Raw genomic sequence first — 13,258 nt, 5'->3', positions numbered from 1 at the left:
AGTTCGTTACGCTTGTTTAAAGAGCTTAATTCAGGATGACATATGATAATAAATTTCTCAGATAGGCATAAATTACAGCGTTTATATATATTATAATATATATATATATATATATATATGGGATTAACTATAAATTCCAAAACAATATGTATATATTTTCGGACAACCTTTCCTAGATCCACTATATATATATGGGATATACATATATATACATACTATATATATACATATTGTTTTGGAATTATATATATACATATTGTTTTGGAATTTATAGTTAATCCCATACCCCAAAGTTGCACAAGGGGAATGGGGCGACGCGAACAAAAAACTGGGCACGAGCATAATAATTAAGTGTGGTTGATAAAAACTTTTTTTGTACGACATAGTGTGTTTCAAGAATAAACCGTTTCTTTTTATATATTTTTGACTTGTTTTGTACCGGGATAGATTCAAAATCCTCTGCCTGATTAAGACTGTTCAAATTCGTGAACAATTGGTCCTTCGAGCCGGATCTTATTCGAGGATTCTTGAGTCATTTCGGCGGAAAAACTTCGACTTTGAAGCGAGCGACTATGGCCAAGGCCGAGAAGATGCTGAAAATACGTTAAATACGGGACTGGATAGTGGCCAAGTGAGTAATCAAAATATAGAAGAGGACGTTAATAGTCAGGTAGGCGTGAAATCATCAAGATATTTGACTTTGAAAAGCAGAAAAAAGACAGCAAAATGTAGACTAAGGCGAGAAATCACATTGACGCGATGACCACAGGACACCCAAGTTCTAAGACAGAAATTAGACGAGCAATAAAGAAAGTGATTGCTGAACGAGACATTGTTGAAAAATTAATCCAGGCATTAAAAGAGACAGTCACATTAAGTGAAGACGAGACATTGGAAGGGATTGAAATTGATAATGTTATTGAAAACTTAGACCAGGAACTCTTGGAAATTTTAGATTTAGTGGACACTAGTGTCCAGGCTGCTAATGAGCATATCCGAGAGCAATTATTGAAGGACGAAAATGAATCGGACTCGTCAACAATAAAATCAAGTAAATCATCCGTGAAATCAAACATAACCAGTTCCTCAAATGATAAGATCCCAAAGTGAGTGAAAGAGGACTCAATTGTTGAAGTTCGAGAACAAAAAGCAAGGGATGCTAATGAACGACTAGAAAAATTAGAGGAAGAGCAGAGATCTCTAGAGGAAGAAATGCGAAAGAAAGCAGATGAAGTTGAACTCAATCGAAAAAGAGTCGAGGATGCACGATCCATTGCCTTTTAAATGAAACAAGGGCGAAAGCATACAGCAAGAATAGCAAAAAGGCAACATCTGTGACGGACGATCCGGAACCTCTTAAAACGTGCCTACCTCGTCCTAATCCCGATCCCCCATCTTATACACGAGTGAAACAAAAAGGCGTAGAGCTGCGAAACTTCTCTAGAGATGATAAAACCGATTTCGAGGCGTGGAACGCGGCCTTCACATCAGTTGTTGATGAGACCAACATGCCAGTAAAGGAAAAAATGCTACGGCTGCAGAACTGCCTGAAAGGAAAAGCGTTAGAGACAGTCAAGGACCTTGGATTCACTCAGCATGCGTACGAGAGAGCGAAAGAAAAGTTACAACGCAAGTATGGTGGTAAACGTAGACAGACCCTGACACATTTGGCAACCTTAAGAGCACTACCCAAAGTACGACGCCATAACCTGGAAGAATTAGAAACCTTGTTGTCAATGCTAGACCGTATTCTTATCGCATTACAAGACGATGATCGTGGCAATGATGAAATTAGAAGTCAGCACCTTTGCTTAACAGTGAAGGAAAAATGTCCAGTGGAATACGTCAGAGAATACAAGTATTGGTTAAATGAGCGGGATGAAGATGATGATTTTAAAATGCTGGTCCAGTGGATCGAGAGGCGTGTTTGCATCATGGATGAGGCTAAGGAAGAAACGGGAGAATTCGTCAAAGCGTACCATGGAGGACAACGTCATAATCAAGGCTTTAATACAGATAAGAAAGTTAGGAAATGTATCGTTATGAATTGCGACGCTGATCATCCGCCTTGGGTTTGTCCAGAATTTAAAAAGCTCCCTGTAGCTACACAAAATCAACTAATAGCTAAAACAAGACGGTGCTTCTCTTGTCTAGCGGCTGGTCACCGAAGTAAGCAGTGTGGCAGAAAGAGAAAATGTGGAGTCAGCGGATGTGAAAGTAAAGGACATAGCAGCTTGTTACACGAGCCTGAGAGAATAGAAAAACAGAATGAAGATAATGACAACAACAAAGATCAGACCAATCCTTCAATTGGAGGGACAGATGCAAGAACCTATACGACAAACCGAGTTGAACAAATATCATTGATGGTTCTCCCAGCAACTGTCGAAATTGGCATCAAGAAGATAAAAATCAATGTTATGCTGGATCCTTGCTCCACGGGATCATACGTCACCGAAAGCCTAGCGGGAGAGTTGCACTTGAAAGGAGAAAAACAGGATTTGAGCATATCAGGAACTGGTGGGATGGAGATTAAGAGACAGTCGAAACATGTAAAGTGTGTGATCACATCCGTCAATGGAACCTTCTCATCGCCTGTGGAAGCAAATGTGTTATCTAACGTAACAGGGAACACGCCGGCAATTGAGTGGAACGAATTAAAGGGCAATTGGGCACACTTGGAGACCATCCCATTTGAAAGAGTTTCTAAGCGAAAGCGATGTTTTAATCAGAAGCGATCACCCCGTATTCCATAAAGTATTAAGAGAAGTTACAGGACACAATGCCAAAGACCCAGTAGCACGACAAACGCCCCTCGGTTGGGTCTGCTTTGGTCCAACGAGTAAGAACCCGTCGACATGGACTACCCAATCCCACATGACACATACATACCATACCGAAGATATCCAAGAAGTAAGTGACAATCTTCAGAGTTTTTGGGAACTAGAAGCCATCGGCATTAAGGACGAGAACGTTCAACCACTGACACCAGACGAGAAAAAGGCAGTTGAAATTGTGCAATCAACCCAAAATTACACCAACGGGAGATATGAAGTAGGTGTTCCTTGGAGAGATGGTGAGCCAGATTTCGCCGACAACTACGACATGGCTCATTCAAGACTACTGAAGCTGGAGTCATCCCTACGAAAGAAACCGGATGTCGCTATGGCCTACAACCAGATAATCCTGGATTACCTCCAGAAAGAGTACAAAACGGGTGACCAGTGGTTGTTGCCGCACTTTCCGGTGATCAATCAGGAGAGAACGTCGACCAAAGTTTGAATTGTCTTTGATGTGGCAGCGAAGCACAAAAACAAATGTCTGAACGACGCGCTTCACCCTGGGCCCAAGCTCCAACGAGAATTGGTAGACGTGTTAACCAGGTTCCGAAGAGAACCCGTGGCAGTGTCAGCAGATATCTCTCAGATGTTCTTACAATTCGGACTTGCCGAGAAAGATAGACCTTTTCATCGCTTCCTTTGGCGTGATTTGAACAAAGAAAGAGAACCCAAAATTTACGAGTTCCAGCGTCTACCATTCGAAAATACCTCTTCACCATTCTGCGCACAATATGTACTTCACTCCCACGCGGAGAAGAATAAAGATCACTTCTTGAAAGCCACAGATACAGTGGATAATGCAATGTACATGGACGATGTGCTGGACTCTTGCGAGACAGTTCAGGGAGCCATAACCCTTAGACAACAAACATCCGAGTTGGTGTCTGGTGCAGGCTTCAATTTGAGGAAATGGATGTGTTATCAAAGATGTTCCTGTTGATCGTCTTCTTCCCGGATTAGAGCTCAGTGATGGTAGCCTGCCAACGTTGAAGACCCTGGGAGTTCTGTGGAATGCCCGGCAAGATATCTTCAAGTTCGTGGTTCACCCTCCATCGCTGACTGAAGGCCCGACCAAAAGAGAAGTCCTAAGTAGTATAGCAAAGCTGTTTGATCCATTACAGTTTTTGGCTCCCTTTACTATACGAGCGAAATTATTGTTGCAAAAGACATGGGCAGCTGGAATTGGTTGGGAAGACAAAATGCCAGAAAATTTGTGCAATGAATGGAACAATTGGGTAAAAGAACTGAGCGACTTTAATGGATTCTAAGTCCCTCACCCTCTACGCTTGCCTGGACCTACGGACGTCTGGTTGCACACCTTCTCAGACGCATCCCAAGATGCTTACGCAGCAGTGTCTTATCTTGTCAGTAATTACGAAGATCACGAAGCCACCTCACGGATCGTCGCATCCAAGAGTCGTTTCATGCCACTAAAGTCAGTTACTATCCCAAGACTGGAACTCATGGGAGCAGTACTCGCCACCCGACTGGCCAACAGCATTCTCCAGACATTGACAGTCAATGGTGCAACGTACTGGACGGACTCAACGAACGTCCTGTATTGGGTGCGTAACCAGAGCCGTGCATTCAAGCCATTTGTGGCCAATCGAGTGGCAGAGATACAGAGACATTCCAACCCAGAAAAATGGACTTTCAGCAACCAACCTTTGTGAAGACAAATTATGGACGGAAGGACCAGAGTTTTTGACGGATGAAGAAAAACCATGGCCAGAGAAATTATCGAATCACGGTCCATGTAGTGGCACGGTAAAACAAGAAGAAAAGAAAGTCCAAGTTTATACAACGAATAAGGAAGCCAGTGACGACAGCCGCCTTGATCCAAAACGTTATTCATCTATGACCCGCCTTATTAGAGTTACGGCCTGGGTTAAACGTTTTATCAAGAATTGTAAGTCCCCGATAAATTCACGAGATATGTCCATTGTTCTGCAAAACGTCGAGATTAAAACAGCAGAACTGTTCTGGATCCGAAAAGCAACAGCCGAAAGTTATGGAGGGGAATTAGGGACTAAATTGTTGTATAATCGTAGGCAATAGGTCGTACTAGATAGGCAATAGGTCCTACTAGATAGGCAATGGGTCGTACTAGATAGGCAATGGGTCCTACTAGATAGGCAATGGGTCGTATTGCATAGGCAATGGGTCGTAATGGATAGGCAATGGGTCGTAATGGATAGGCAATGGGTCGTAATGGATAGGCAATGGGTCGTAATGGATAGGCAATGGGTCGTAATGGATAGGCAATGGGTCGTAATGGATAGGCAATGGGTCGTAATGGATAGGCAATGGGTCGTAATGGATAGGCTTAGGGTCATAATGGTAGGCAATGGGTTGTATTGCATAGGCAATAGGTCGTATTGGATAGGCAATGGATAGCCAATACGAATCTACAGCTATATTATGAAGTACTACCTTCCATGCACGCGGGCGCATAAATCATTTTAAATTTTCCGGCCAGCTTACAAATGTTTTTGGAAACAGCAAATTTATACAATTCATTTAAAACATTTTGACCAAGATATATGTCATCTCGTACATTACAAAACGAAGGTCAACACCAAACGCCACAGGTACTGTTGACTAACAATTTTAAGGCAGTTATTTGTGATCTACTCAACTGTTTGAATGGTGTAGGAAATCATGATGTTGATGTTAACAACGCTATGTACCGATTTGATTGGCTCATTTCTTTGTGCACAAGGTTTGGAGATTATTTTGAAAGGGAAGAAATGTTCGTTGAGCATCTTCTTCAAGCCCAAGAATTATTATCAGCTATTAATAATTGCGAATTAAGGCAAAATACTTCTAGTTTTTTCATGTACAACAAGACTACTACATGTACTTCTACTCAAACTAGTGGAAGACCAAAGCTTAAGATTCCCAAGGAACAAATTGAACTTTTTCTTGAATATGGCTTTAAAGTTACAGACATTGCAAAAATGCTATGTGTCAGTAAAAAAACAGTCCATCGACGACTTCGGGAGTACAATTTATCCATTAAAAAGTCTTATGCCAGTTTTAGTGATGAGGAACTAGATAATATTGTTGTGGAAATCAGTTCACAATTTAAAAATTGTGGTTACAAGGCAATGCGAGGTCATCTGCTTGCAAGGGGATTTAAGATACAAGAGGAAAGAGTGAGGCAGTCAATGAGACGGACTGACCCAGAAGGGACTTTCATTCGCGCTCTTCAACTGAAAATTACCCATAGGAGAGTATACAATGTGCCAGGACCACTTGCACTCTGGCATATTGATGGCAACCACAAACTGAAAAGGTGACATAGATTTTTTTTTTATTAAAATTAATAAGTTTTATAATACATCATGTGACATTTGGCTTTCCTGCCACCACGGACCCATAAAATTGGAGCACTCTTATTTTGTTATTTGGGGAAAAAAAGTATGATGAAAAAGTCATGCATTTCTCTAATATTACAGTGGTCTATAACCTAAATATATAAAGTAACTGGACTATAAAGAGCCATTTTTAATGATTATTTAGGTGGAAAATAATTATTCACGGTGGTATAGATGGATTTTCAAGAAAAGTAATGTTTATGTCGTGCAGTGGGAATAACAAGGCAACAACAGTTTTAAGTCATTTTGTCAAAGCTGTGGATGAACATGGTTTACCTTCCCGTGTTCGTGCTGATCAGGGTACTGAAAATGTCGGTGTTGCACGATACATGTTAAACCATCCAGCTAGAGGACCTGGAAGAGGGAGCTTCATCACTGGCCCAAGCGTTCACAACCAAAGGATTGAACGTTTTTGGAGGGATCTTTTTGTTGGTTGTCTTTATATTTACTACTCTGTTTTCTTCTATATGGAAGAAGCAGGTTATTTAGATTTAAACAACGAGGTCCATATGTTCTGCTTGCATTATGTATTTATTGACAGAATAAACAAACATATTTCTCATTTTGTTAATGGATGGAATGATCATCCTATACGAACAGCACAGAACAAGACTCCAAACCAACTTTGGATCAGCGGGTTGTGTAACATTGCAGCAAGTAATGACTTGGCAGCACAAACAATTCTAAATCAACCATCACAGGACTGTGAGGTATATATGCAATTGATTTGCATGGAATAGAATATAAAATGTAGACTATATCATACTGAAAAATGCATAATCTTTTTTATCCAGCAGTTTTGGTCTGAGTTTGGAATAGAGACAGAAGAACATTCATTCTGTTCAGAAGGAGGGTGTGAAGTTGACCTGCTTGATGTGGGCCAACCCATTTCTGATGATGAGTTGGAGGAGCTAAAAGAAAAGATTCACCCACTTCAAGATGATGATGCATATGGCATTAACACCTACATCCAAGTATGCCTGTTTGTAACAGAAATACTTAACCAATCAACATCACACTCACCACACTAAATGAATTACAAAATGAAGACTTCTTTAAAAATGTATGTATAAAATATGTAATAATGAATATATTATGCATGAATCATTTTCTTAGTTTAAAAGTCACAACAATTACTATCAAGTAAATATTTTTTCTGTTTGATTTTACACCAAGTGGGTTATAATGCATGCCAGCAACAAAAATAAAAGCATACTAATTTTTACTGTACACATAAACGTCTGTATACATGAAAAACAGAACAGAATATACAAAGTTAAGGAAACAATTTCCATCAACGACTAAGTTAAAATGTTAAAGAACAACTCCAATAAAGATGTTTGTATTTTGTATCATCCCCCAGTCAGAGTTTAAACACATCCATATGCTGGTCCGTCGAAAATGTCATCCGCAAAATTAGCTGTAAAGATAGAGGAATCTTCGGAACTGTATCGTTTGTTAACAGGAAAATTAATTGTCCTTCCACAAGTGTTGGCTTTCGCTCGTGCTCCATGCAAAACATCATGCTGGAACAACATTGACCCTTCAAAACCTCCAGGTGGAAAATAACGGGACCCTGTGATAAACTGTAATACATCATGGAGGTTGAGAGTGAGAACATTTTCTGGTAAAGTTGATGTAGTACTTAAAACTCCATCTAGATAAAAAACAGAGCGGGTAATTGCACATTGACGAACTTTTTTAAGAAATTGATTAAAATTATATGCTATCAATTCCTCACTAACTCTCTTTGAGGATCCTTTAACGGAAAAAATGGGCGTGAACGGCGTGCGGACATCTTGTTCCTTAAGCTCAGCATGAGCAAGCTCCTTGAACGCTTCCTCAGGGTATTTCTTCATTATGGCCAGCACATTAAACAGTGACAAGCCCTCTTGAAAGCTGTAAATTTCTTCTGCAACAGAACTCAGCATGATGTGCTTAACAGCAGCCTTGATAGTGGCTTCCTTCTTTTCAAATGGAACAGTAGCTGAATTGATTCCCATGTCAAAATGGTCATTAAATGCTAATATTATTTTGTTCCATTGTTGTGAGTCAGTGCAGCTGTTCATTTCTTGCAGCTTCTTCTTAATTTCCTGATTCTCCATGGGCAACTGTTCAATTAAGCTTGCAGCATCTTGTTCATCGGGGGTACCAAGGACAAAATGAATAAGGGATGGAAGGAAAAATTGAGGACCACATGCTCCATTGAGTAATGCAAGTGCGACAAGCTGACCAAACATTTTATACTCCCCTTCAGCCAAGGCTGACTGGTCATGCATAAAAGTAATTGCTGGTAATGCACCTCTTGTTATTCTGGAATCAATCGCTTGTTTAAAGGCAATAGAAAACATCTCCCTTGTAGGACCACCTGTATCTGCTGCAGGTTCCCCAACAAACTCTGGCTGGTTTCGAACTTTTGGTCTTTTAGCTCTTCAAAAACATTTTTTAAAACTCTTGAACGCTGTACATAAAGACCAATGGGTTCCGAGCATCCAGACTTTAATGCAGCCACTGCAAGTTCTTTTGCCAGACTTGTGGGTACATTTGAGATGGACGTATTCAGGATCTCTAGGTCATCATCAAAATTGACATCATTTAGTTCTTCATCTAACCTCCTTGCCAGCTGTTGATCAGCTTCTATTTGTTGAATATCACTACCATTAGCTTGCTCTGCAAAAAAGATTATATGGCAATGTAAACAACTAGGTCAAATTAAGTAACATTTCATCCTTTGTTCCACTGCTTGGCTATTCGTTCATGAATATCAATGTACAATGTCTAAGTAAGCTACATTGTTTGGAGACTAGATGAAAAATAAAACTTATTACCTTTACTGGTGTACATTTATGCAAAAAAATTGTTCCTTTTTCATCACATGTCTACTGTATTTTCTCAAAATCAACCGGTAACAATATTTAAATTAATGAAAATACAATAGACATTGGATGAGAAACAAACAATTTTTGCATAAACATAGATTATAACATAGTTAATGAGTTGTAGTGTACAGGCCTGTGTAGCCCATCTATAGCCTCCAAAAACATCAATCAATGTACACCATAATTAATGAAAAATTGCTTTGTGCACAATGCAGAAATTTTACTATTTGGGGATTTTAAGAAGCCCTTTTGCAGAAACTACTTAAATGCATTTTACTTACCAGTACTATTACTGGGTGAGGGAGTATGACTGGCTGAACTGGGACCATCAACAACAACAGCATCTTCATCATGATGCTGGAATTGGCTATCGACTGATCTATAAAAATACACATAATATGTGCAACAATTTTTTTAAATAAGTTATTAGCTAGTTATCATTAGTTTAATCTAGCGGTCTTAATCAAACAGCTTGCTCAAGGTTTCTAGTAGACTCCTAGGCCTATTATATCACTTTAAATAAAAAATAAAAATGCAAAATTATGCCATATGGACACTTTACAGTACACTATATAATTAAGTAACAGAATGAAATGTAGATAAAAGAAAAATACAATTCAAATGTACAATACTTATATAGCAGAAATATACTGCAAAATCATACTAGCCAAAACTCAAGTTAACGATACCTAAATCATTGGATTTTGTGCATGTACAAATAATAGGCTGTCGTGAGTTTTCATATACAGCCCTTATATAGATTAATGGTCATCATTACCTCCTTAGTGTTACAATAACAAATAAGCATTTCATTTTGTGATTTTGCATATGAAAATTGAGCCAAATATTACAGTATGTGTACTGTAGGTTTGATCCAAGATCCAACCCCTAATTGATTTTAAATAATAAACCACAATATTGTTAATAACTGTGACTTGAATAAAAACTTTTGCAATTTGTTCTAAATCTCACTTAAAATTCTGAATGTATATAACTAGCATTATATACTCACTCAGAAATACAGTTGTGCTCTTTGACTTTACTAAATGGCATTTCCTTGTTGCAATGAATGCAAGGAACCATTGGTCCAACTTCCATCTATGAATTTAAAAAAAAATTGTCACATTAGATCTCTGATACAAGGCTTCATGCTATATATAGGTATGTCTTACACAATATTTGTCTATATGTTCAATATTTGTATAGGTATGTCTTACACAATATTACACAATTTTTGACAGAAAATCTTCCCAGGAATTTTTTATGTCTCTTAGGAAATATTTGTCAATTAATCGGTATAAACAACAGAAAATTAGGTTGTTCATGATAGATAGACTAGTGATATACACAGGAAAGTTTTATTTTGGAATTTAGCTGCCTGCAAACAGAGTTGATATTTTAACTCTAAAAAAGTACACTACCTCACAGGAACTTGATTCATCAAGGTCTGCTTGAAAAGGTCTTATGTAGGCAACTGCAGAATTTAGCCTTTCCTTTAAGTAAGGGACAGTATACCCTTCATTGCTTGGCAGTATAAGAACTAATGATCTTTGACCACCACCACCCCCATGGGCCCTGAGAACTTCAAATCCTCCTCCAGCTTTTAGTTTTGGGAACTTGCTCTCTAGAAAATTTTGTAGATCAGCATGGGAAGCCTTTCTGTTTGGAAATACAATTCTGACTCGTCCAAGTCCAGCTTGAGTTAAGGCTTCACTTCTACTTCTATCTGGGGTTGTAGATTCATCACACCTCCCAAGTATACAAACATCATGGGTCCAAGTGTCTGGAACCTTGAATGTCACTGGCGTGTAACCAACCATCTGCCTAGACCTTTTTGCTGGTGGCTGTGATGTGCTAGTGGTTGTTCTTGATGTGGATGGTCTTGACACATTTCTTGAGCAGAGTCCAGGAAAAGCTCTTCGAAATTTTTAATTTAAATGAAATCAAATGTTACAATCTATAGCAACATCTTGTGACAATAGGGTATGTGTTCCGCGCATGTTCGCGCCAAAAATATGGGAAGGGTTTTCCACGTGTCTATATCAATAATATTTTAGAAAAATGCACTCGTAGATTCAATTTTATTATTTTCATTAACTTTAATACCTGAAATCATTAGTTGCACTTTGTTGCCTTTCACGATCAGCATCCACTGGCCGAGGCAAAGAACTTTGCGCGTCGCTCGTAGTTTCTCTGTAATTATTTCGGCGACTACCGTCACTTGTATCTCGAGTTGGGCTCCCCGACTCTGTTTCCAACGCAGCTAGCGCATTTTTTAAGGCATCTTTAGCCCGTTGTAGCATATCGTCACGGTCTCTCGACATTGTTAAACAATTCTATGCTAATGAGGCATAAAATTAACTCGAATAAATCTACATATTTTGTTAATATAAGTCGTCTTTGTTGTCACTCTACAGCACGTTTTCTACAACATGCAAGAAAGGTCGACGAGCCCACGTTATTTACTAGTATGGATAGCTGATTCGCAGGCTTGAATAGGAAGTACTTCATCTTCTAGCCATTTTGTGGTTTTGCAACTATTACGACCCAATGCCTATCCAATACGACCCATTGCCTATGCAATACGACCCATTGCCTATCCATTACGACCCATTGCCTATGCAATACGACCCATTGCCTATGCAATACGACCCATTGCCTATGCAATACGACCCATTGCTTATCTAGTAGGACCCATTGCCTATCTAGTACGACCTATTGCCTATGATTATACAACAATTTAGTCCCTAATTCCCCTCCATAGAAAGTTTCGTCAACAAACAAAAGGGCAAACGCCTATTGAAATTCTGCCCTATAGTCGACAAAGAAGGCATATTAAGAGTGGATGGCCGCCTCCGCCTTGCTGAAGATTTACCTTACGACACAAGACATCCAATCATATTGCCCAAAGATCATCCGATAAGCCGACTGGTTATACTTGCTGCTCACGAAAAGATCGGACACGGAACGGAACAGAATACCTCTTGACAGAACTTCGTTCGAGATTTTGGATTATAAAAGGAAGAAGACAGTTAGAACCCTAATTGGTAAATGTCCTGGATGCAGACGAAGATTCCTCACGAAGCCTTGTGGTCAAAAAATGGCTCCCCTGCCTACTTCAAGAATAACTTTACCCTTAAGAGCATTTGAGCGAATTGGCACAGATTTCGCCGGACCATTTCTGACGAAACAAGGATGTGGGAAGCCGCGGATGAAACGATACCTTTGCCTGTTTACCTGTCTAACTACCCGCACAGTCCACCTGGAAATGGCGTACAGCTTAGACACCGATTCGTTTATAAACGCATTTGTGCGGTTATGTGCACAGAGGGGGACGCCTTCTTATGTTATCTCGGACAACAGGACGAATTTCGTGGTTGGGCAACTAGGTGGACAATTTGCTCCTGACATCACCCCCGAACAAGCCTTTAACCCCAAGAAACGTTGGAGACGTATTCAACAACTAATCGCTCAGATCTGGACAAGATGGCGTAAAGAGTTCCTCCCAAGCCTCAACGTAAGAGGAAAGTGGTTCGAACGGAAGAGAGAGCTCAAACCCGGAGATGTTGTTTTGGTGGTGGATCAAAATGCTAAGCGATATGAATGGCCTCTAGGACGTATCCAGGAGATCTATCGAGGAGGTGATAGACTTATCAGAGACGTAAAGTTTCGAGTAGGAGACAACGAATATATCCGTCCTGTACACCAGCTGTGTCCGCTAGAACGGGACAACGGAAACGAAAGCGACAAACAATAATTAAACTTGCTAACCTTATCAATATTTTGACTCTGTTACGAATGTGATCACATTCGGGAGGGGGATGTTTTGGAATTTATAGTTAACCCCATACCCCAAAGTTTCACGGGGGGAATGGGGCGACGCGAACAAAAAACTGGGCGCGAGCATAATAATTAAGTGTGGTTGATAAAAACATTTTTTTGTACGACATAGTGTGTTTCAAGAATAAACCGTTTCTTTTTATATATTTTTGACTTGTTTTGTACCGGGATAGATTCAAAATCCTCTGCCTGATTAAGACTGTTCAAATTCGTGAACACATATATACAAATAGTTGTGACATGTGACCACATATTTCCATCACATGTCGCACTTAATTACGCATGCAAACGCTGTGAACGCTTCGTTAAATCCATAGCT

At 39.6% G+C, this 13,258-nt stretch overlaps 2 protein-coding genes across 2 annotated transcripts; one reads left to right on the top strand and one right to left on the bottom strand.

Moving 5' to 3' along the window:
* The first annotated feature begins 759 nt into the window (after positions 1-759).
* On the top strand, positions 760-4,108 carry LOC114526792. The gene is made up of 3 exons (XM_028548311.1): positions 760-1,106; positions 1,295-2,621; positions 4,007-4,108. The coding sequence occupies exons 1-3, from the start codon at positions 760-762 to the stop codon at positions 4,106-4,108; spliced, it is 1,776 nt and encodes a 591-aa protein (XP_028404112.1).
* Positions 4,109-8,528: 4,420 nt separating this feature from the next.
* LOC114526791 lies at positions 8,529-10,921 on the bottom strand. The gene is made up of 4 exons (XM_028548310.1): positions 10,521-10,921; positions 10,112-10,197; positions 9,381-9,478; positions 8,529-8,890 (listed from the first exon to the last, which is right to left on the bottom strand). The coding sequence occupies exons 1-4, from the start codon at positions 10,917-10,919 to the stop codon at positions 8,529-8,531; spliced, it is 945 nt and encodes a 314-aa protein (XP_028404111.1). The 5' UTR covers positions 10,920-10,921.
* Between the last annotated feature and the right edge of the window lie 2,337 nt (positions 10,922-13,258).

The sequence above is a fragment of the Dendronephthya gigantea genome, unplaced genomic scaffold (assembly GCF_004324835.1).
Source record: "Dendronephthya gigantea isolate DGI-Jeju-01 unplaced genomic scaffold, DenGig_1.0 000041F, whole genome shotgun sequence".
Classification (NCBI taxonomy): domain Eukaryota; kingdom Metazoa; phylum Cnidaria; class Anthozoa; order Malacalcyonacea; family Nephtheidae; genus Dendronephthya; species Dendronephthya gigantea.
Note: the sequence above shows the minus strand (reverse complement) of the source record. Positions and strands in the feature narration are given on the sequence as shown.

Coding starts and splice junctions, on each gene's coding strand:
- LOC114526792 (XM_028548311.1), top strand. CDS start 760: ATGACCACAGGACACCCAAGTTCTAAGACAGAAATTAGACGAGCAATA. Junction 1,107..1,294: donor TCAAATGATAAGATCCCAAA/GTGAGTGAAAGA, acceptor AAATGAAACAAG/GGCGAAAGCATACAGCAAGA. Junction 2,622..4,006: donor AAGCAAATGTGTTATCTAAC/GTAACAGGGAAC, acceptor TTGTTGCAAAAG/ACATGGGCAGCTGGAATTGG.
- LOC114526791 (XM_028548310.1), bottom strand. CDS start 10,919: ATGGTTGGTTACACGCCAGTGACATTCAAGGTTCCAGACACTTGGACC. Junction 9,479..10,111: donor GAGCACAACTGTATTTCTGA/GTGAGTATATAA, acceptor GTATTTTTATAG/ATCAGTCGATAGCCAATTCC. Junction 8,891..9,380: donor CTCACCCAGTAATAGTACTG/GTAAGTAAAATG, acceptor TCTTTTTTGCAG/AGCAAGCTAATGGTAGTGAT.